At 47.9% G+C, this 22,500-nt stretch overlaps 2 protein-coding genes across 2 annotated transcripts in view; both read left to right on the forward strand.

Annotated features, from left to right (window-relative positions):
• The first annotated feature begins 1,482 nt into the window (after positions 1 to 1,482).
• Positions 1,483 to 4,930, forward strand: si:ch211-236d3.4 (protein FAM107B). The gene is made up of 4 exons (XM_061070379.1): positions 1,483 to 1,645; positions 2,920 to 3,124; positions 4,023 to 4,185; positions 4,275 to 4,930. The coding sequence occupies exons 1-4, from the start codon at positions 1,597 to 1,599 to the stop codon at positions 4,389 to 4,391; spliced, it is 534 nt and encodes a 177-aa protein (XP_060926362.1). The 5' UTR covers positions 1,483 to 1,596; the 3' UTR covers positions 4,392 to 4,930.
• A 1,619-nt stretch (positions 4,931 to 6,549) lies between these two features.
• pik3c2b (phosphatidylinositol-4-phosphate 3-kinase, catalytic subunit type 2 beta) overlaps positions 6,550 to 22,500 on the forward strand; it is a 23,303-nt gene continuing 7,352 nt past the window's right edge. Inside the window, exons 1-17 of the mRNA XM_061069068.1 lie at positions 6,550 to 6,816; positions 11,421 to 12,241; positions 12,457 to 12,557; positions 12,744 to 12,904; positions 13,098 to 13,218; positions 13,983 to 14,094; positions 14,278 to 14,357; positions 14,442 to 14,505; positions 14,680 to 14,826; positions 14,910 to 14,943; positions 15,153 to 15,348; positions 16,471 to 16,593; positions 16,672 to 16,839; positions 19,737 to 19,851; positions 19,957 to 20,099; positions 20,179 to 20,367; positions 20,447 to 20,540. Coding sequence (XP_060925051.1) covers positions 11,468 to 12,241; positions 12,457 to 12,557; positions 12,744 to 12,904; positions 13,098 to 13,218; positions 13,983 to 14,094; positions 14,278 to 14,357; positions 14,442 to 14,505; positions 14,680 to 14,826; positions 14,910 to 14,943; positions 15,153 to 15,348; positions 16,471 to 16,593; positions 16,672 to 16,839; positions 19,737 to 19,851; positions 19,957 to 20,099; positions 20,179 to 20,367; positions 20,447 to 20,540 — 2,622 coding nt within the window. The 5' untranslated portion in view covers positions 6,550 to 6,816; positions 11,421 to 11,467. The remainder of the gene's footprint in view (positions 6,817 to 11,420; positions 12,242 to 12,456; positions 12,558 to 12,743; positions 12,905 to 13,097; positions 13,219 to 13,982; positions 14,095 to 14,277; positions 14,358 to 14,441; positions 14,506 to 14,679; positions 14,827 to 14,909; positions 14,944 to 15,152; positions 15,349 to 16,470; positions 16,594 to 16,671; positions 16,840 to 19,736; positions 19,852 to 19,956; positions 20,100 to 20,178; positions 20,368 to 20,446; positions 20,541 to 22,500) is intronic.

The raw sequence follows: 22,500 nt of genomic DNA on the forward strand, positions 1-22,500 counted from the left end.
ACCTCTGTAAGGTTTGGGCTGTAATGCAGCTGTTTGTCCAGCAGAGGTCAGATTGTCCTCAAGTGGTTTGTCATGTTGTCAGAGCTGACAACCCCCCCCCCCTCCAACCATAGGGGTTGGGACAGTGAGGGCCTTGTCACCATGTTGAAGCCTGGTGAAGTGTCTCCTAGCAACCAACACAGTCCATTCAGTCAGAAGGGAAGCGTCCGGGGGGGGGGGCACAGCGATCTGATACATTAGCGACCGATGACATCACACTGATCCTCCGTCTGACATGGTTTCTGTTCGTGAGAACGAATACAACTATCTCAGGAGGAAGAGGAGGAGCCAAACACGTGAAGACAGTGGAGGCTTGTTAATATGGCCACGCCCCCTCCGACATCCTGAGACAAAAAAAACCTGTAAAAACATGTTAAAGGGACAGTTCACCCAAAAGAATCACTCATTATGTCCTTGCCACAGTGATGGGGGGGGGGGCTGGTGGGGGGGGTCACCGCTCTGTGATCCTCGCATGACGCTGTCTTCTTCTTCTTCTTCTCCAGAAGGCGTACAGCATCGGCCACGAGCCGCCGCCCAAGCAGCAGCGTGTGAGGAATGGAAAGCACCCGGACGGCCGAGGTGAGTTCGTACCGCTGAAGCTAGCGTCCGGCCCCGGGGGGGGGGGGGGTGGTGCCCCGTGGGGGGGGTTGCCCCGTGGGGGGGGGGGTGGTGCCCCGTGGGAGGCTGAGCTGTTCTTCAAGTTGATCCCACAGCTGCGAATCATCAGCTGCTTCCTGAGATATGAAACGATCGACTGATCTCACAACATGAATATAAGAATTCATTCAGAGTAAATAGTGTTTGGTTACGTTTCAGTGGAGGAAACTAAAGAAATATCGTGAAGTGATCGGGTCGGAGTCACAACAGAAAGAGGTTTCATTCACTCGTGGTTGAAATATGAACTTAGTGAAGGTTCATGGTTGCCACGACAACAGATGGTTAAGGTTATTGAGGAAAACGAACACATCCATGCAGCTCAACATCGGGTGAACATGACGGTGGCCACTAGAGGTCGCCTACAAGTCACAGCTACGCAGTCCGCATTCCTTAAAAACAACAAACACCAACCATGACAAGCAGGGTGCATTCTGGGGGTTCTGGGGCCCTCGGGGGTCGGGGGCCCCTGCACAGTTTCCTGCTGAGTGTGAATGTGGTGAACTGTTAGAAATCTGTGGAGCAGCAGGGCGACACCGGACGTCACAAAAGATGAAGATGAAGCAGCGTGGGAAAATACTGAGTGAGAGGAGGAGGAGGAGGAGGAGGAGGAGGAGGAGGAGGAGGAGGAGGGAGAGGAGGAGGAGGAGGAGGAGGGAGAGGAGGAGGAGGGAGAGGAGGAGGAGGAGGAGGAGGAGGAGGAGGAGGAGGAGGGAGAAGAGGAGGAGTTCTGCTGCTGCTCTTATAGAGAACATGAGGACTCACACAGACTGAAACACATGAGGATCATCAGAACTGGATCAGAACCGGATCAGAAGTGGATCAGAACCAGATCAGAAGTGGATCAGAACCGGATCAGAACCGGATCAGAACCGGATCAGATCCGGATCAGAACCGGATCAGATGGGTGAGAGGAGCAGCATCACAGCTCAGGAGAAGCTGGTGAAGTCTGGTAAGAACCAGAGTGTGATTCTGGATCTTCTGAAACTTAGAGTTCAGGTTGTGCTTGTTTATAATGTTGTGTGTCTGTTTTGTGATGTGTAATTGTATTGTCCTCAGATGTGAGTTAACATTCTGACCTAACCTCAAACTAATAAACAGTGAATTTAATACAGTGTAACAGTACTCTACAAGTACAAGTACCACAAGTACTGCATTTGAATCTAAAGCTGTTTTCAGACCTAAAGACACAATCAGTCTCTGGATCTTCTCCTGCAGCCTCCTGCTAACATGTGTAACGAGTCAGAGTCAGGAACCAGCAGGACGATGTGTGGAAGCTTCCCAGAGAGCGAGTGGACGAGTGGACCAGGTTTCTAACACGTGATGATATATAAACATACGTATATATGTATATAACATCTCCAGTTAAGTGCAAAAGGTTTCTGCTGCAGTAGATTTGATATGTTTCAATAACTTGAGGTTTCCTCAGGATGAAATAAAGATTTTACTGTGAAACGTGATCTGACTTCCTGTCGCAGCTGGAGTCAGACGCTCTGACATCAGATTATTATCAGAGGTTCAGGTTCAACTTCCTGTTTCAGATCGATATGAAACCACACGCGGCTCAAAGTCCAGCTCAGGTCCCACTGCACTTCACACACACGTTTTGAACCATGTTTGAATCTTCAGAGCTTCTGACCTGATCGAGCATTTCATTGATAGGAACTCCTCCACCTGCTGTTTATGTAAATGTCCTCTGAAAGCTGTCTTCTGTGTCGTGACCAGCAGGGGCCACTCCGAGCTCTAGTTTCAAGTCTTCTTCAAACAGCTGATGTTCATTTAGTAAATTATGATAAGTTGAGTCAAACAGACCATAAAGCACCGGATGTTTAGCTGATAGGGAGACGGATCAGATCTAAACCTTCTGATCTCTGTGCTGACCCCCACTATGACATCATCAGGGACGGGAGCCGACCTCTGACCTTCAGCACGTGTCACCACATCCATGTCCCAGCTCATCCGGAGCTCTTTTGAAGAAGGACACACAGGAAACACAATGTCTGTGTTCACCAACACACATCTGCATTCTGACCAACAACATGATGTCCGAAAGCCACAATCCATGTCCAAGCCCGTGGCAGCGCCCCCTACCGCCGGCACTGTTCATTACAGCCTCGTGTTTCACTGCACCATCGTTCTCCAGAACCGGTTTAAATAAAGTTTCATGTTTTACAGACTAAATCCCAGAGTTGTGTTGATCCTGTCCTTTCTGTCCTCTGTCTCTAGCCTCAGCTCACGCAGACCTGCAACAGCACCGGTCTGAGGGTATCCACAGGAAGTCGTCCCCGGCGTCTGGCTATGTCCCCCAGCCTGACTACCAGGAAGAAGAAGACGAGGACGACCTCATCAAGCCCAAGAAACTGTTGAATCCTGTGAGAGCATCACAAAGTCACCAGGACCTTCACCGGGAGTTGCTGAGCAGCTGCAAGAGGTACGTCTCCATGTGGGGACACACACCTCACCGTTACACTGAGGACCTCCTGGAGGACAAAAGGTCTTTTGGGGTGAAAATGTTGATTTGGTCGATCAACACCGAAATGTTTTTATGTCCCCTGAAGGCCACCGTAGATTATAGATTATAGATAGAGTCGCAATCTGCACCTTCACCACTAGATGTCACTGAATTCCACATGCCTGCTGCCCACTGACACCAACACATAAGGACTGAATTTAATCCAGATTATCGACAGTCAATGTTTTAACGAATCGTATCAGTTCCCAGTGTCATCAGATGATCAAAGAGCAGCTTCCTCTTCAGCTGCATGACAACCATCCGTCGTCTCTGACGCTGTTGAAGGAATGAACACACGTTGCTAAGCAACAGCCTCCCACCTCACAGGCCTCCGCTGCTGAGGACGCTGGGAAAGTTTTCACCTCCTCACAGATTTAACACGGCGTTAAGAGCCAGGTTCTCTGTGGTTTTAACATTCAGGAGGGAAACTGAGGCTGGACGACGACCAGAGACACACAAACAACACAACAACAACAATGTGTGTTACTCTGTTCACAGACCTGCAGGTGGAGCTGAGGAGTCAAGATCAGATAATTAACATAAAGAAATGAAGAAAATACAGTCTGTTCTGTAGTGAGTGCTTCATTATGACAGACTGCCCCCTGCTGGTTGAAAAGCTACAACAAACAAGACACATTGTATACACACAAAATAATAATCATAATAATCATAATAAAAGCAGGGGTCAGTCAGTCCTGTTATTTTTTCATATCCTCAGTCAGATTAAGAATGTTTTCAAAGACCAGACGTATGGATCCTAATGAGCCGTTATTAAAGTGATGTATGAAGTATGAATGAGAATCTGGATGTTTCACAGAGGGGGGGGGGTGCGAGTGGAGACGCAGCCGGAGCTGCACCGAGTGCTGGAGTCCAGGAAACGAGATCAGCTGATCAAACAGAGGAGACAGGAGGACGACGCCCGCAGGAAGATCTCACCTCTGGAGGCGGAGCTACTGAAGAGACACAGGAAGCTGGAGGAGGTCACAGACGCACACGCACATAAACACACATGCACACACACACACACACGTGCTGTGTCTCTGACTGTGTCTCTGTCCTCTCGTCTCAGATGGAGAAGCAGGAGCAGACACAGCAGGAAGAGAACCTGAAAGCTCCGGAGTTTGTCAAAGTCAAAGAGAATTTGAGACGGACGTCTTTTCCAAGTAAAGATGAGAGGGACGTGTAGAGACACAGCTGCCGTCTTCCAGAGGACACGTTGTCTACATGTTAACAGGGGACATGCTGAGGACACGCTGAGAACACACTGTCCAGATGTGGACAGAGGTGAAGTCTCACTGTTCTGTCGGGGGGATAAATGATGGACACACCTGGTGAACAGGTGACCTTGTGTTTGACCTTGTCTCTGGTTGTCACATGGTCAGTGACGGACGTGCACAGTAGTGTTAGAAAATGTGTTTACTACAAACATCTGAGCTGAGGCTCATGGGTACTGTAGTGCTTAGAGGAACAGGTCAGAACCATGAACTGTCAACAAACACGGACGCTGCCCTCTTGTGGTGATGACGTCATTTTCAGTCAGAGTCTGTGCAGTAGTGATCGTGGCGTGCAACCCTCGTGTTGAGGTCCCGCCCACACACACTCTCTACCAATCAGGAGTCAGTGTCAGCTGTCAATCATCACGTCTCAGCCTGTTTTCATATCATCAAAAAACTGATTAAAACCAAACCGATCAGAAACTTGAGATTAGAACGACCTGAAACGACAGAAACGACAGAAACATCTTTACAAACTTTTATTTAACGTCCACTTTAGTTCTTTAGTTTGGTCCATGTCCAATCTGCTAACATGGAGGAGGAGGGTTTACGACCTGTAGTGCAGCCAGCCACCAGGGGGCGTGATCTCTCACATCGAGATGGCGGCGTCCTGAGGCGCCCTGGGGCGTCCTGGGGCGTCCTGCGGCGTCCTGAGGCGTCCTGCGGCGTCCTGGGGCGTCCTGAGGCGTCCTGCGGCGTCCTGGGGCGTCCTGCGGCGTCCTGAGGCGTCCTGGGGCGTCCTGGGGCGTCCTGGGGCGTCCTGAGGCGTCCTGGGGCGTCCTGGGGCGTCCTGGGGCGTCCTGCGGCGTCCTGGGGCGTCCTTAGGCGTCCTGGGGCGTCCTGGGGCGTCCTGGGGCGTCCTGAGGCGTCCTGGGGCGTCCTGGGGCGTCCTGGGGCGTCCTGAGGCGTCCTGGGGCGTCCTGCGGCGTCCTGGGGCGTCCTGGGGCGTCCTGGGGCGTCCTGGGGCGTCCTGAGGCGTCCTGAGGCGTCCCGGGGCGTCCTGGGGCGTCCTGAGGCGTCCTGGGGCGTCCTGGGGCGTCCTGCACTGTCCCATGTTTCACACTTGGTTCTGACGTCACCTTCCTTGGTGTTTATATTGAAACAGTTGGCGTGAGTTTGAATGACTTGGTGGAAGAAGAAGAACTTTACATAAACACAAGATTCATTTTTTTATTATAAAAATATTAATGTGTTTAATGTTAATTATAACATTTATTCTTTGAATCACAAAATATAATTTACTAAGTATGATCAATGAATCTATCTTTAAAAAACATTTTTTATATTTTTATAATTCTGACATGTTCAGTTTTAGTCACAGAAGTTAATGATTAAATGTTGTTATTGTTAATCTGATTACAGACGTTACATCGTCTTTATAATATAAATAATTATTGTTGGACATTCTTAAGTTTTTCTAAATGTCGTCATAGTTTTCTCATAATGTATAAACAATCAAAAATTATAAAAATGACACAATCGTTTTGTGTCTTCAATAATGAGATTTCATTTGTCATCATTCATTGTGTGTGTGTGTGAAGTTGTGCCTCATTCTCGTCAGGGTCACATGACTGGTTGATGACGTCACACTCCTGAAGACAGATTTATCAGTGCGTCAGACAGATGAACGTGGTTATTCATGATTGATTATTGATCATTTAACATAACGTATTAACTGGTTAAATCATCTGAAGTTTGAATCTGAAACTGTGAAAAATAAAATAATCATTGATTTTCTTTCTGTGTTTTGTTTTTGTGGATTTAAAATCTCAGATTGTTTCTGATCAACATTTTCGATCTCACGCAAACGTGTGTTCATGTGACCGGAAATGTTTGTTTATTAAGATTCATGTGACTCAAAATATGAAGTCATACATTAATGACATCAGACATTAGATATGTTATGACAATTTATTAAACATGTTCCTGATGTATGATATATTAATGACATTATATTAAACATGTTCCTCATGTATGAAGTCTGGACCATGATCAGGTTGTGAACTCTTTACTCGGGCTGACCGGAAGCTGTGTGAGTGTTTCCGGTGCAGTGACGCAGGTCTCGGTGCTGAGGGACCGGGTCCACTTCCTCCAGAGCTCCAGCGCCCGCGGCCGCTTTGTTTCCCCGGGACCAGGCACCGACCGAGCCGGGCCGCGGAGCCGCTTCTCCCGCCTGGACGTGACGGTCCCCGCCCGGACCGGAACCCGCCGCCTGCCCGGGAGACCGGACTCAGGGACCGGGGACCGACGGTGACGACATCCGTGAGATTTGTGCAGGAAAGTGAAGATTTAAAATGGCTCCCGCCGCCCGGAGCCGGAGCCCGTAGCGCCAGTCAGGTGAGACCCGGTGGGGGGGTAGGGGGGGGACACAGGGCCGGTACCAGTCCGGAACCAGTCCGGGTCTCTGGGCTCAGCTCGGTTCTGTCCCAACCAAAGTCCACTCACGCGTCTGCGCGTTCAGCTGAGGGGGGGGGGGGGGGGGGTCTACACTTCCGGTCAGTTCGGCCTCAGAGGTCAGGGGTCAGGTCGCTTTGTCAAGTGTTTTTAAAACAGGTGTGTTTCCTTTTCTTTTATGACGTCACTCACCTGTCTCGGTCTGCGAACTTCCGGTCTCTGATACTTCACCCCCCCCCCAACCAAATGTAAACATCAACCAAGTCAACAACAACAACAACAACAACATGACACAGTCGCTAGTGCAGTGACTTGATCACATGACGTCACACACGGGTCGCAAGGTGCGGTCACATGACGCTGATTATTAATATGATCAGTTATATTCTGTTATGACTGAGCATTAACCACGTGTGTGTGGGCGGAGCTTCAATGCTGTTGGATCTCTCATCACCTGGAGCAGGTCAGCTGTTCAGCCAGGTTACCATGGTGATTCACCGGATCACAAGCGAACGAGCTTCGTAGAACTGAAAACACAACGTTCACATGTGGTGAATGTTGTGGTGCATGTTGTGGTGAATGTTGTGGTGCATGTTGTGGTGCATGTTGTGGTGCATGTTGTGGTGAATGTTGTGGTGCATGTTGTGGTGAATGTTGTGGTGCATGTTGTGGTGAATGTTGTGGTGAATGTTGTGGTGCATGTTGTGGTGAATGTTGTGGTGAATGTTGTGGTGAATGTTGTGGTGCATGTTGTGGTGCATGTTGTGGTGCATGTTGTGGTGAATGTTGTGGTGCATGTTGTGGTGCATGTTGTGGTGCATGTTGTGGTGAATGTTGTGGTGCATGTTGTGGTGAATGTTGTGGTGCATGTTGTGGTGAATGTTGTGGTGAATGTTGTGGTGCATGTTGTGGTGAATGTTGTGGTGAATGTTGTGGTGAATGTTGTGGTGCATGTTGTGGTGAATGTTGTGGTGCATGTTGTGGTGAATGTTGTGGTGCATATTGTGGTGAATGTTGTGGTGCATGTTGTGGTGAATGTTGTGGTGCATGTTGTGGTGCATGTTGTGGTGAATGTTGTGGTGCATGTTGTGGTGAATGTTGTGGTGCATGTTGTGGTGAATGTTGTGGTGAATGTTGTGGTGAATGTTGTGGTGCATGTTGTGGTGAATGTTGTGGTGCATGTTGTGGTGAATGTTGTGGTGAATGTTGTGGTGCATGTTGTGGTGAATGTTGTGGTGCATGTTGTGGTGAATGTTGTGGTGCATGTTGTGGTGAATGTTGTGGTGCATGTTGTGGTGAATGTTGTGGTGCATGTTGTGGTGAATGTTGTGGTGCATGTTGTGGTGAATGTTGTGGTGCATGTTGTGGTGAATGTTGTGGTGCATGTTGTGGTGAATGTTGTGGTGCATGTTGTGGTGAATGTTGTGGTGAATGTTGTGGTGCATGTTGTGGTGAATGTTGTGGTGAATGTTGTGGTGCATGTTGTGGTGAATGTTGTGGTGCATGTTGTGGTGCATGTTGTGGTGAATGTTGTGGTGAATGTTGTGGTGCATGTTGTGGTGAATGTTGTGGTGCATGTTGTGGTGAATGTTGTGGTGAATGTTGTGGTGCATGTTGTGGTGAATGTTGTGGTGAATTTTGTGGTGCATGTTGTGGTGAATGTTGTGGTGAATGTTGTGGTGCATGTTGTGGTGAATTTTGTGGTGCATGTTGTGGTGCATGTTGTGGTGAATGTTGTGGTGAATGTTGTGGTGCATGTTGAGGTGAATGTTGTGGTGCATGTTGTGGTGAATGTTGTGGTGCATGTTGTGGTGCATGTTGTGGTGAATGTTGTGGTGAATGTTGTGGTGAATGTTGTGGTGCATGTTGTGGTGCATGTTGTGGTGAATGTTGTGGTGCATGTTGTGGTGAATGTTGTGGTGAATGTTGTGGTGCATGTTGTGGTGAATGTTGTTGTGAATGTTGTTGTGAATGTTGTTGTGAATGTTGTGGTGAATGTTGTGGTGCATGTTGTGGTGAATGTTGTTGTGAATGTTGTGGTGAATGTTGTGGTGATTGTTGTGGTGCATGTTGTGGTGAATGTTGTGGTGAATGTTGTGGTGAATGTTGTGGTGCATGTTGTGGTGAATGTTGTGGTGAATGTTGTGGTGAATGTTGTGGTGCATGTTGTGGTGAATGTTGTGGTGAATGTTGTTGTGAATGTTGTTGTGAATGTTGTTGTGAATGTTGTGGTGAATGTTGTGGTGAATGTTGTGGTGCATGTTGTGGTGAATGTTGTTGTGAATGTTGTGATGAATGTTGTGGTGAATGTTGTGGTGCATGTTGTGGTGCATGTTGTGGTGAATGTTGTGGTGAATGTTGTGGTGCATGTTGAGGTGAATGTTGTGGTGCATGTTGTGGTGAATGTTGTGGTGCATGTTGTGGTGAATGTTTCGGTGAATGTTGTGGTGAATGTTGTGGTGAATGTTGTGGTGCATGTTGTGGTGAATGTTGTGGTGAATGTTGTGGTGAATGTTGTGGTGAATGTTGTGGTGCATGTTGTGGTGCATGTTGTGGTGAATGTTGTGGTGAATTTTGTGGTGCATGTTGTGGTGCATGTTGTGGTGAATGTTGTGGTGCATGTTGTGGTGAATTTTGTGGTGCATGTTGTGGTGCATGTTGTGGTGAATGTTGTGGTGAATGTTGTGGTGCATGTTGAGGTGAATGTTGTGGTGCATGTTGTGGTGAATGTTGTGGTGCATGTTGTGGTGACTGTTGTGGTGAATGTTGTGGTGCATGTTGTGGTGAATGTTGTGGTGAATGTTGTGGTGCATGTTGTGGTGAATGTTGTTGTGAATGTTGTGGTGAATGTTGTGGTGCATGTTGTGGTGAATGTTGTTGTGAATGTTGTGGTGCATGTTGTGGTGAATGTTGTTGTGAATGTTGTTGTGAATGTTGTTGTGAATGTTGTGGTGAATGTTGTGGTGCATGTTGTGGTGAATGTTGTTGTGAATGTTGTGGTGAATGTTGTGGTGAATGTTGTTGTGAATGTTGTTGTGAATGTTGTGGTGAATGTTGTGGTGAATGTTGTGGTGCATGTTGTGGTGAATGTTGTTGTGAATGTTGTGATGAATGTTGTGGTGAATGTTGTTGTGAATGTTGTGGTTAAAGTTGTTGTGAATGTTGTGGTGAATGTTGTGGTGAATGTTGTTGTGAATGTTGTGGTGAATGTTGTGGTGAATGTTGTTGTGAATGTTGTGGTGAATGTTGTGGTGAATGTTGTGGTGAATGTTGTGGTGAATGTTGTTGTGAATGTTGTTGTGAATGTTGTGGTGAATGTTGTGGTGAATGTTGTGGTGCATGTTGTGGTGAATGTTGTTGTGAATGTTGTGATGAATGTTGTGGTGAATGTTGTTGTGAATGTTGTGGTTAAAGTTGTTGTGAATGTTGTGGTGAATGTTGTGGTGAATGTTGTGGTGAATGTTGTGGTGAATGTTGTTGTGAATGTTGTGGTGAATGTTGTGGTGAATGTTGTGGTGAATGTTGTTGTGAATGTTGTTGTGAATGTTGTTGTGAATGTTGTGGTGAATGTTGTGGTGAATGTTGTGGTGCATGTTGTGGTGAATGTTGTTGTGAATGTTGTGATGAATGTTGTGGTGAATGTTGTTGTGAATGTTGTGGTTAAAGTTGTTGTGAATGTTGTGGTGAATGTTGTGGTGAATGTTGTTGTGAATGTTGTGGTGAATGTTGTTGTGAATGTTGTGGTGAATGTTGTGGTGAATGTTGTTGTGAATGTTGTGGTGAATGTTGTTGTGAATGTTGTGGTGAATGTTGTTGTGAATGTTGTGGTGAATGTTGTGGTGAATGTTGTTGTGAATGTTGTGGTGAATGTTGTTGTGAATGTTGTGGTGAATGTTGCTTGACGCAAGTGTATCGCTCCGGGAAACACTGTGAAAAGTGATTTTAAACGATATTGATGACATATTTTATATGATATCAATGATGAAATATGCATCCCATAGTTTGTATTCCCCTTCTGTTGTCCTGGAGTTTTAATTTTACCAATTTGACCGATCACATTGTTAAATGTCCCCCTCTGCCCATCCATACAGACACACAAGCAGTCATAAAGAGAAAAAGAGAGGGGGGGCTCTCCTCCTTTCTACAACTCGCACTAGGAAAGAAAACAAACACATTTCTACGGTTGTAATATCTCTACTGTAAAAAAAATGGACATAAATAGACTACAGTGCTTATCCAGGAAGAGATACAACGTTTAACGTTGAAAAGTACAAAGTTATTATTTACCCGTGGCAAATATCAGCTGTATGTGACCAGCCTAGCGCCGGCGTGCTAGGGATTAGCGCTTCGGCGTCCGGTGTGAACCCGGCGTCAGCAGGAAGTCGTCCCGAGGGACAAAGTGACTTCTGGTCATAGTGTCATCATAACGTTTTTCCACTGATGAGTTTAAAAGTCTGATTGGTTGTTGTGAGTGATGTGATGACGGATCGATGAGGTCTCTGTGTCTTCAGCTCATCAGCTCCATGTGTCCTCCCTGTGTCTACTAGCAACAGCTGAGCCCATCTCCCACCGGCAGCGCTGCTGAGGTGGCGTGATGTCAGCGAGCGGCGAGGGGGGGTGGGGCTGCCTGGACGCCCTGGGTCTCAGTCAGAAGGAGCTGGTCCTGGCCGAGGCGCTGCAGATGGAGTATGACGCCCTCTCCCGGCTCAAGCAGGACAAGAGCGGCCCCCCTGGATCTGGACCCCCAGGTCCGACCCGGGCTGAGACCCCCAGTCCCGGCCCCGCCCACACAGGAGGGGTCGGCTCTGGATCTGACCCCTCCCTCCACCAGCTGGGACGGTCCCAGTCTCCACTGTCCTTCCCGGCCCGGGCCCCCCCTCCTCAGGGAGGCCACGTCAAAGAGCCCCTGTACATCTTGGAGAGGTCAGAGGTCAACAAGCTCAGCGACCAATCAGGATCCAGCCTGGACGAGTCCCATGGATCTGGTTCAGGACTTCCTCTTAAAGGCTTCCGCTCGCTTCCTGATGATGTTCCCCCCGCCATCCCACCAAGAAACCCCCTCCCCCTTGCGTCAGGGTCAGAGAACCCCTTCCTCCCCCCCCGAGGGTCGACCCCCCCCCGAGACGTCAACCTGTTCACGCCTGACGTGGATCAGCCCAAGGTCACATCAGGAGAGGTGAACTATGACATCATCAACGACTCGCTGTCAAAACTGAACGAGAACCGGCCCCGAGGGCGGAGGGCCAGCGGGGACCAATCAGGGAAGCCTGTGGCTCGGAGTAAGACCCTCCCCCCTCAAGTGCCACCCAGGACGTATGTACCCGTCGCCAAGAGCAACAAGAACCAGCGGCGAGTTTCTGCAGACCCGGTAAGAACATGTCTGTCCTCTGATTGGTCCGCGCCGGGCGATGATCTGTCCACTGATTGGCTGCTGTGGTCTGTATCTGTCTTCTGATCTGTGTGTGTGTGTGTGTGTGTGTGTGTGTGTGTGTGTGTGTGTGTGTGTGTGTGTGTGTGTGTGTGTGTGTGTGTGTGTGTGTGTGTGTGTGTGTGTGTGTGTGTGTGTGTGTGATTGATTGACAGGTGTCTCTGGGCTCCAGGATGAACGGGTTTGGATATGAACTGTTCCAGGTGTCGGAGGAGCGAGACGAGGAGGTGGCGGCGTTCTGTCACATGCTCGACGTGTGAGTCATCAGTCATCTGTCGCACTTTCTGATGATGTCATAGAAACTGTTCTAACACGCTACTCTGATGGAGCGACAGCAGAAATCCAACAGCTGCTTGAGTCCGGCTGTAGCTCCACCTCTTCCCCTCTGGTGGACCGGGCCTTGTCCACGTGTCTCACGGCGTCTCTGTCTCTGCGTCTCCAGGTTACGTTCGGCGTATCCGCACGGCGACAGGTCGAAGAACTCCGGCTTCGTGTGGTCGCCCTCGGTGGGCGACGAGGAGCTCCATCAGGGTTTGGGGGTCAGCGTAAAGGTCACCATCATCACCGAGCACTTCAGAGAGCCACTCACCTTCACCTGCGATGGTAAGACACGCTGGGTTTTCATTGGTTTAGAACTGATGAACCTTCAAAATAAAGGTCCATACTGTGGACAGGAAGAAACGTGTGTCAGAAAGTTAATTTAAAAGTAATAAAAACAAGAGGGTGAATGTTTCTGTGATCAGCTGTGACACTTATAAATGTGTGTGTTGATAATCTGTGTGTGTCTGTCCCTCAGGCTCGTCCGCGGTGGACCTGCTCATCTACCAGACTCTGTGCTACGCTCAGGACGACCTGGACCACATGGACGTGGACGACTACCTGCTGAAGGTCTGTGGACACGACGAGTTCTTCAACAAGTAAGAACCTCGCTGATACTTTCATCTCTTTATAACAGCGATATATTACAAACACGTCATGTGGTGCAAACAGGAAGCAGGTTGTCTACTGTGTGTGTGTGTGTGTGTGTGTGTGTGTGTGTGTGTGTGTGTGTGTGTGTGTGTGTGTGTGTGTGTGTGTGTGTGTGTGTGTGTGTGTGTGTGTGGTGTGTGTGGTGTGTGTGTGTGTGTGAAGGACGAGAACTGTAGTCTTTCATCAGCCAATCTCAACGACACAAACAGACTTATATTCTCTCTCTTTGTCTGTCTCTCTTCCATCGCCTCTCTCTCCATCTCCCTCTCTCTCTTTTCTGTTCTCTCTCTCTCTCTCTCTCCCTCCTTCTCTCTCTCTCTCTCTCTCTCTCTCTCTTCTCCTCTCTCTCTCTCTCTCTCTCTCTCGCTCTCTCTCTCTCTCTCTCTCTCTCTCTCTCTCTGTCTCTCTCTCTCTCTCTCTCTCTCTCTCTCTCTCTCTCTCTTTCTCTCTCTCTCTCTCTCTCCTCCATCCCTCTCTCTCTCTCTCTCTCTCCTTCCATCCCTTTCTCTCTCTCTCCCTGTCTCCCTCTCTCTCTCTCTCTCCTCTCTCTCTCTCTCTCTCTCTCTCTCTCTCTCTCCCTTCCATCCTTTCTCTCTCTCTCCCTGTCTCCCTCTCTCTCTCTCTCTCCCTCTCTCTCTCTCCCTGTCTCTCTCTCTCTCTCTCTCTCTCTCTCTCTCTCTCTTCTCTCTCTCTCTCTCTCTCTCTCTCTCAGCTCTCAGACTCTTGCCGGTGTTGAGTTTGTTCATCAGTGTCTAAAGTTCGACTGGGACGTTAAACTGTGTCTCATTAAGAGATCAGCTGTGAACACGGAGCTGTCCCGCACGGTCTGAACACACACTCACAACGTTAAACTGTGTCTCATTAAGAGATCAGCTGTGAACACGGAGCTGTCCCGCACGGTCTGAACACACACTCACACACACACACACACACACACACTCACACACACACACACACACACACACACACACACACACTCGTTTACAGTTTGAACCTTTGATTGACAGAAAGACGACGATAAGACGGTGTCCAGCATGAACCACAGCATCCTGCTGCAGGAGCGTCCAATCAAACAGACCGTCACCAGGTGAGGGGCGGGCTCTATCCTAATACACCAGTCTGATTGGTCAAGGAGAGCAGATTAGAAGTTAATGTGTCGTGTTGTGTTCAGGGAGGCTCTGACTCTTCTGCTCGACACGTTTCACAACGAAGCCGAGTCCTTCCTCCTGTCAGAGGTAACACACACACACACACAGACACACGCACAGACACACACACACACACACACACACACACACAGACACACACACACATGTGTACTGCTTCACACACTCTCAGAGCGTGTCTACACGTCAGTCTCTTCCTCAATTTAAGTTGAACTATGTCTTCGTCTACGCTCCTTTCTGGAGGCGGAGCTACCGCTGCACGTCGAGCGCCTTGTCCAATCAGTGAAGGCGCTCTGCAGCTCACTAGCAGCCGTGGAAACGCCTGATGTGACCTCTGCCCTCAACCAGCTCCCAGCATGCCCCTGTCGCCTGCAGCCCAAAGTCCTCAAGGTGAGAGAGGGCAACGGCGTCTGGACACTGTGTGTTTTCTGAAGGTCACTCTGACCGTCTGTTTCCTGTGTCTGTCCTCCCAGGATGCATCAGTGCTCGCCATCAGAGAGAACAGAGGTGTGTACACAGATGGCATGTCAAAGGCTCATAACACATCCTGTAGTCAGGTGTATATGTCGAATGGCAACAGTAGTATTCCTCTGGTCATCAATTCAAATCATTTATAGTTAATAAACAGACCCACAGCATGAAAGGAAGCACTTCCTGCTCTGACTCAGTGTGAGCGCCGTCTTCATACTCCGTTGCGTCCTGATGTCGGTTCACAGATAAAGTCGTGGAGAAGTTGACGGCGGCCATCTTGGATTTGGTGGAGCTGTACTGCAGCACGTTTAACGCCAACTTCCACACAACGCCACAGAGTCAGAGCTGCACAGCGCCGGTGCAGGAGGCCGGGCTGGTCACCAACGTGCTGTCCTTCAACGTGTACGCTGCCCACAGGATCCCCATCACCTGGGCCGCCAGGTACACACACACACACACAGACACACACACACACAGACACACACACACACACACACACTCAGGTGTTTGCACTTCTATCGTAGCAAGGACACTCATAAGCATATTACTTAATTCTTAACCTAGTTCTAATGCTGAGACCAAGTCTGACCTCCGGCCTGCATGTCCTCACTCTGTTGGGACGATGCAGTGCACGGTCCTCACAAAGATAGAAGAACAAGTTACCAAACACAAACACAGCTTCAGTCCGACCTCATGAGAGCGTCAACAAACCTCTGATTTGACCTTTAGCCTTTGACCTTTGTACGTTAACACCATGTGATACGAGCCCTGTGCAGTGTGGAGGTCACATGATGCTCTGGAGGAGGACATGAGACCCTGAGTCCTGTGTGCGCCCCCTGGAGGCTGCAGTGGTCGTCACAGCCTCAGTGAGAACAAATGGACTGATGATTCAGCTGTCTGCCCCTCCCCCACCCCCCCGCCCCCCCCCCCAACCACACACTGGGACCGGGCTTTATTTAACAAAGGCTGATCTTTGACCTCTGAGAAGAGGCAGGTCCACCTGTCAGTCAGCAATACACACGTCTGTGTCATCTGGGTTCACACTAACACACTTTGTGTTGCTCAGTTTGGTTTGGTGCTGTTGGTTCAGAGCTCAGATTGAAAGGATGAGACACAGAGAGGAGCAGGAAATCATAAACTGTAAGAAATGTGTTTTCACCGTCAGAACATGTATGAAAAGAACCAAATTAATCCCATAAGTGGCTGAGAGGCTCCTCCCCCGGGCTGAGAGGCTCCTCCCCCGGACTCAGCCACCTGTGGCCGGGCTGTGAAACCAAAGCAGAAAAACAACTCTATACTATACTGTATATATTTGTATTTATCGCAAGTTATATCGTCAACATTATATTCAACAAGGTTATCGCATATTGTATGATTTCCTGATATCGTGCAGTCTCAGTCTCAGAGGCTTACGTGACCACAGTGCCCCCTGGAGGCCACTTTCCTACTGTCTGATTTAAACAACAGTGCCAAACATTATCAAAATAAGAGTCCTGTAGTAACAGCACAGATGTGTGACCTCATCATGACGTCTTGTCCCTGTCTCGCTCTCTGATTGGTCAGTTACGAGGGTTTCTTCCTGTCCTGCTCGATGACTCATGGAGGGGTGGAGCTCTGCGCACCGCAGCACACCAGCAAACAGTCGGTCAGCAAGTACCTGTTCCACCTGGTGGTGTGGGACCAGAGGTACGTCCCCCCCCCCCGAGTCTCACCGCAGCTTCACCTTCCGTGTTTACATTTCATTTAGAATACTGCCCCCTGCAGGGTGTGCTTCCCGGTGCAGGTCAACCAGCTGCCTCGGGAGTCCCAGCTGACGGTGACGCTGTTTGCCAGCTCTCTGCCGCCCCCTGTAGGAGCGGAGGACAAGGGGAAGCAGCGGCGCAGCATCGAGGCGCTGGGCTGGGTCACCATGCCGCTGTTCAACTTCAAACAGTGAGTCACGTGACGCTCCTACCCAGTGCATCACATTACATTACTTTACATTACTTTACATTACATTACATTACTTTAAATTACATTACTTTACTTAACATTACATCACATTACATTACATTACATTACATTACACTACATTACATTACATCACGTTACGTTACATTACATTACTTTACATTACATTACATTACATCACATTACATCACGTTACTTTACATTACATTACTTTACATTACATTACTTTACTTTACTTTACATTACATTACATTACATTACATTACATTACATCACGTTACGTTACATTACATTACATTACATCACGTTACATCACGTTACATTACATTACTTTACATTACATTACATTACATTACATTACATTACATTACATATACATACATACATTACATTACATTACATAACTTCAATACATTACATCATTACAACACATTACATAACAATCCACCATTACTCATCTCATAATACATCAATACAACATTAATTACATTACATTACATCACCATTACATCAACTTTCATTACATTACTTTACATTACATTCGTACATTACATTACTTTACATTACATTACATAACATCACATTACTACATCACGTTACATTACATTACTTACATTACATCACAATTACATCACATTACATTACATCTACATACATTACATTACATTACATCACGTTACATTACATTACTTTACATTACATTACATTACTATTACTTACATTACATCACATTACATACTTACATTACATACATTACATTACATTACATCACGTTACATTACATTACATCACATTACATCATTACATTACATTACATTACATCACAATACATCACATTACATTACATCACTTACATTACATACTTTACATCACATACATCACATTACATCACAATACATACATTACATTACATTACTTGATCATTTACATCCATTACATACAATACATCACATTACATTACATCACTTTACATTACATCACATTACATCACATTACATCACATTACATCACATTACATTACATTACATCACAATACATCACATTACCCTTTACACTACATTACATTACATTACATTCACAATACATCACATGACATAACATTACATCTACATTACATTACATTCACAATACATCACATTACTTTACACTACATTACATCACATTACATTACATGACATCACATTACATCACATTACATCACATTACATTACATTACATTACATTACATTACATCACAATACATCACATTACATCACAATACATCACAATACATCACATTACATCACATTACATTACATTACATCACAATACATCACATTACTTTACACTACATTACATCACATTACATTACATCACAATACATCACATTACATTACATCACAATACATCACAATACATTACATCACATTACATTACATTACATTACATTACATCACATTACATTACATTACATCACATTACATCACATTACATTACATCACAATACATCACATTACATCACATTACATTACATTACATCACATTACATCACATTACATTACATCACATTACTTTACATTACATTACATTACATCACATCACAATACATTACATTGCATCACATTACATTACATTACATCACAATACATCACATTACATTACATCACATTACATCACATTACATTACATCACAATACATCACATTACATTACATTACATTACATTACATTACATTACATCACGTTACATTACATCACAGTACATTACATTACATCACATCACATTACATTACTTTACTTTACATTACATTACATCACATTACATTACTTTACATCACATTACATTACATTACTTTACATTACATTACATCACATTACATCACATTACATTACATCACGTTACATTATATTACATCACATTACATCACATTACATTACATCACAATACATTACATCACATTACATTACATTACATCACATAACATTACATAACATCACATTACATTACATTACATTACATCACGTTACATTACATCACGTTACATTACATCACATCACATTACTTTACATTACATTACATTACATCACGTTACATTACATCACGTTACATTACATTACATCACATTACATCACATTACATTACATCACGTTACATTATATTACATTACATCACATTACATTACATTACATCACAATACATCACATTACATTACATTACATTACATCACAATACATCACATTACATTACATTACATTACATTACATCACATTACATCACATTACATTACATTACATTACATCACAATACATCACATTACATTACATCACATTACATTACATCACATTACATCACATTACATTACATTACATTACATTACATTACATTGAGCTGATGCTTTTATCCAAAGTGACTCACAATAAGTGCATCAACCATGAGGAACAAACCAGAGCAACAAGAATCAAGTCCTGTTTCCTCCTGTGTCCACTCTTATGCTAAGCTAAGCTAGCTGTTTCCTCCTGTGTCCACTTGTATGCTAAGCTAAGCTAGCTGTTTCCTCCTGTGTCCACTCTTATGCTAAGCTAAGCTAGCTGTTTCCTCCTGTGTCCACTCGTATGCTAAGCTAAGCTAGCTGTTTCCTCCTGTGTCCACTCTTATGCTAAGCTAAGCTAGCTGTTTCCTCCTGTGTCCACTCTTATGCTAAGCTAAGCTAGCTGTTTCCTCCTGTGTCCAGTTTCTGATTTCAGAATCTGATTCTATAACCAGGTCGAAACACCAAACACACACATAGTGCCCCCCAGCTGACTGTGTGTGTGTGTGTGCGTGTGCGTGTGTGCGTGTATGTGTGTGTGTATGCGTGTGTGAATGAATGTGTGTGTGTGTGTGTGTGTGTGTGCTTGCAGTGTCCTGACGTGTGGCAGGAAGCTCCTGGGTCTGTGGCCTTCGACCCCGGGGAGGAATGGAAACGCTCGGACCAGTTCACCGAACTTCAGCCAACCAGACAGTGTGATCGTGCAGGTGACTCACAGTGGACAGGTCGAGGCACAGCGCCCTCTGCTGGAGCTCAGGGGGAATGACCCTGACTGCTGTGTGTTTGTCTCTTTGTCTGTCTTTGTGTCTCAGGTGGACTTCCCCACCTCGTCCTTCGAGGTCCGCTTCACGACTCCTCCTCCTGCAGACTTCTGTCCTCAGTACGCCTTCTCCCGGTTGGACACCATCAGTCAGATCCAGCTGCAGGACGTCCTCCACAAGAAGGCCGTCTTCTGGTTAGCCACGCGCACTCAGACAGACACACAACACATGTGTAGCCTTTGTGTCACACCTGTGTGTGTCCGACCTGTGCAGGTTGACGGCGGAGGACAAGCGTCTCCTGTGGGAGAAGAAGGCCTTCTGTCAGTCTGAGAGTGCAGCCCTGCCTCTGGTCCTGGCCAGCGCCCCCTGCTGGGAGTGGGCCTGCCTGCCGGACATCTACGCCCTGCTGAGACAGTGGGCCTGCCTGGGACACCTGGACGCCCTTGGACTCCTCCACCCCTCGTAAGCGTCCCCTCGCTCGCCTGTCCCCGTCCCAGCACCTGAGGGACATCAGCATGTGACGTCCTCCTGTGTGTTTCAGGTTCTCGGACCAGGAGCTGAGGAGGACGGCCGTCCACTGGATGGACTCCATCTCAGACCCAGAGCTGCTGGACTTCCTGCCTCAACTGGTCCAGGTAACATGGGGACAGGAAGTCAGGACACCTGCAGGACAGACAGGTGAGGGACAGACAGGTGAGGGACAGGTGAGGGACAGGGACAGACAGGTGAGGGACAGACAGGAGAGGGACAGACAGGTGAGGGACAGGGACAGACAGGTGAGGGACAGGGACAGGTGAGGGACAGACAGGTGAGGGACACAGACAGACAGGTGAGGGACACAGACAGACAGGTGAGGGACACAGACAGGTGAGTGACAGACAGGTGAGGGACACAGACAGGTGAGGGACACAGACAGGTGAGTGACAGGCAGGTGAGGGACAGGGACAGACAGGTGAGGGACACAGACAGGTGAGTGACAGGCAGGTGAGGGACAGGGACAGACAGGTGAGGGACACAGACAGGTGAGGGACACAGACAGGTGAGGGACAGGGACAGGTGAGGGACAGACAGGTGAGGGACACAGACAGGTAAGGGACAGACAGGTGAGGGACAGACAGGTGAGGGACAGGGACAGGTGAGGGACAGGTGAGGGACAGGTGAGGGACAGGGACAGGTGAGGGACACAGACAGGTGAGGGACAGACAGGTGAGGGACAGACAGGTGAGGGACACAGACAGGTCAGGGACAGCAGAGGGACAGACAGGTGAGAGACAGACAGGTGAGACAGACAGGTGAGGGACACAGACAGGTGAGGGACAGACAGGAGAGGGACAGACAGGTGAGGGACAGGGACAGACAGGTGAGGGACACAGACAGGTGAGGGACAGACAGGTGAGGGACACAGACAGACAGGTGAGGGACACAGACAGACAGGTGAGGGACACAGACAGGTGAGGGACACAGACAGGTGAGTGACAGACAGGTGAGGGACACAGACAGGTGAGGGACATAGACAGGTGAGTGACAGGCAGGTGAGGGACAGACAGGTGAGGGACAGACAGGTGAGGGACACAGACAGACAGGTGAGGGACACAGACAGACAGGTGAGGGACACAGACAGGTGAGTGACAGACAGGTGAGGGACACAGACAGGTGAGGGACACAGACAGGTGAGTGACAGGCAGGTGAGGGACAGGGACAGACAGGTGAGGGACACAGACAGGTGAGTGACAGGCAGGTGAGGGACAGGGACAGACAGGTGAGGGACACAGACAGGTGAGGGACACAGACAGGTGAGGGACAGGGACAGGTGAGGGACAGACAGGTGAGGGACACAGACAGGTAAGGGACAGACAGGTGAGGGACAGACAGGTGAGGGACAGGGACAGGTGAGGGACAGGTGAGGGACAGGTGAGGGACAGGGACAGGTGAGGGACACAGACAGGTGAGGGACAGACAGGTGAGGGACAGACAGGTGAGGGACACAGACAGGTCAGGGACAGCAGAGGGACAGACAGGTGAGAGACAGACAGGTGAGACAGACAGGTGAGGGACACAGACAGGTGAGGGACAGACAGGAGAGGGACAGACAGGTGAGGGACAGGGACAGACAGGTGAGGGACACAGACAGGTGAGGGACAGACAGGTGAGGGACACAGACAGACAGGTGAGGGACACAGACAGACAGGTGAGGGACACAGACAGGTGAGGGACACAGACAGGTGAGTGACAGACAGGTGAGGGACACAGACAGGTGAGGGACATAGACAGGTGAGTGACAGGCAGGTGAGGGACAGACAGGTGAGGGACAGACAGGTGAGGGACACAGACAGACAGGTGAGGGACACAGACAGACAGGTGAGGGACACAGACAGGTGAGTGACAGACAGGTGAGGGACACAGACAGAGAGGTGAGGGACACAGACAGGTGAGTGACAGGCAGGTGAGGGACAGGGACAGACAGGTGAGTGACATTGACAGGTGAGGGACAGGCAGGTGAGGGACAGGCAGGTGAGGGACATAGACAGGTGAGTGACAGGCAGGTGAGGGACAGGCAGGTGAGGGACACAGACAGGTGAGGGACACAGACAGGTG

Source organism: Limanda limanda, chromosome 4 (genome assembly GCF_963576545.1).
Source record: "Limanda limanda chromosome 4, fLimLim1.1, whole genome shotgun sequence".
Taxonomy (NCBI): Eukaryota; Metazoa; Chordata; class Actinopteri; order Pleuronectiformes; family Pleuronectidae; genus Limanda; species Limanda limanda.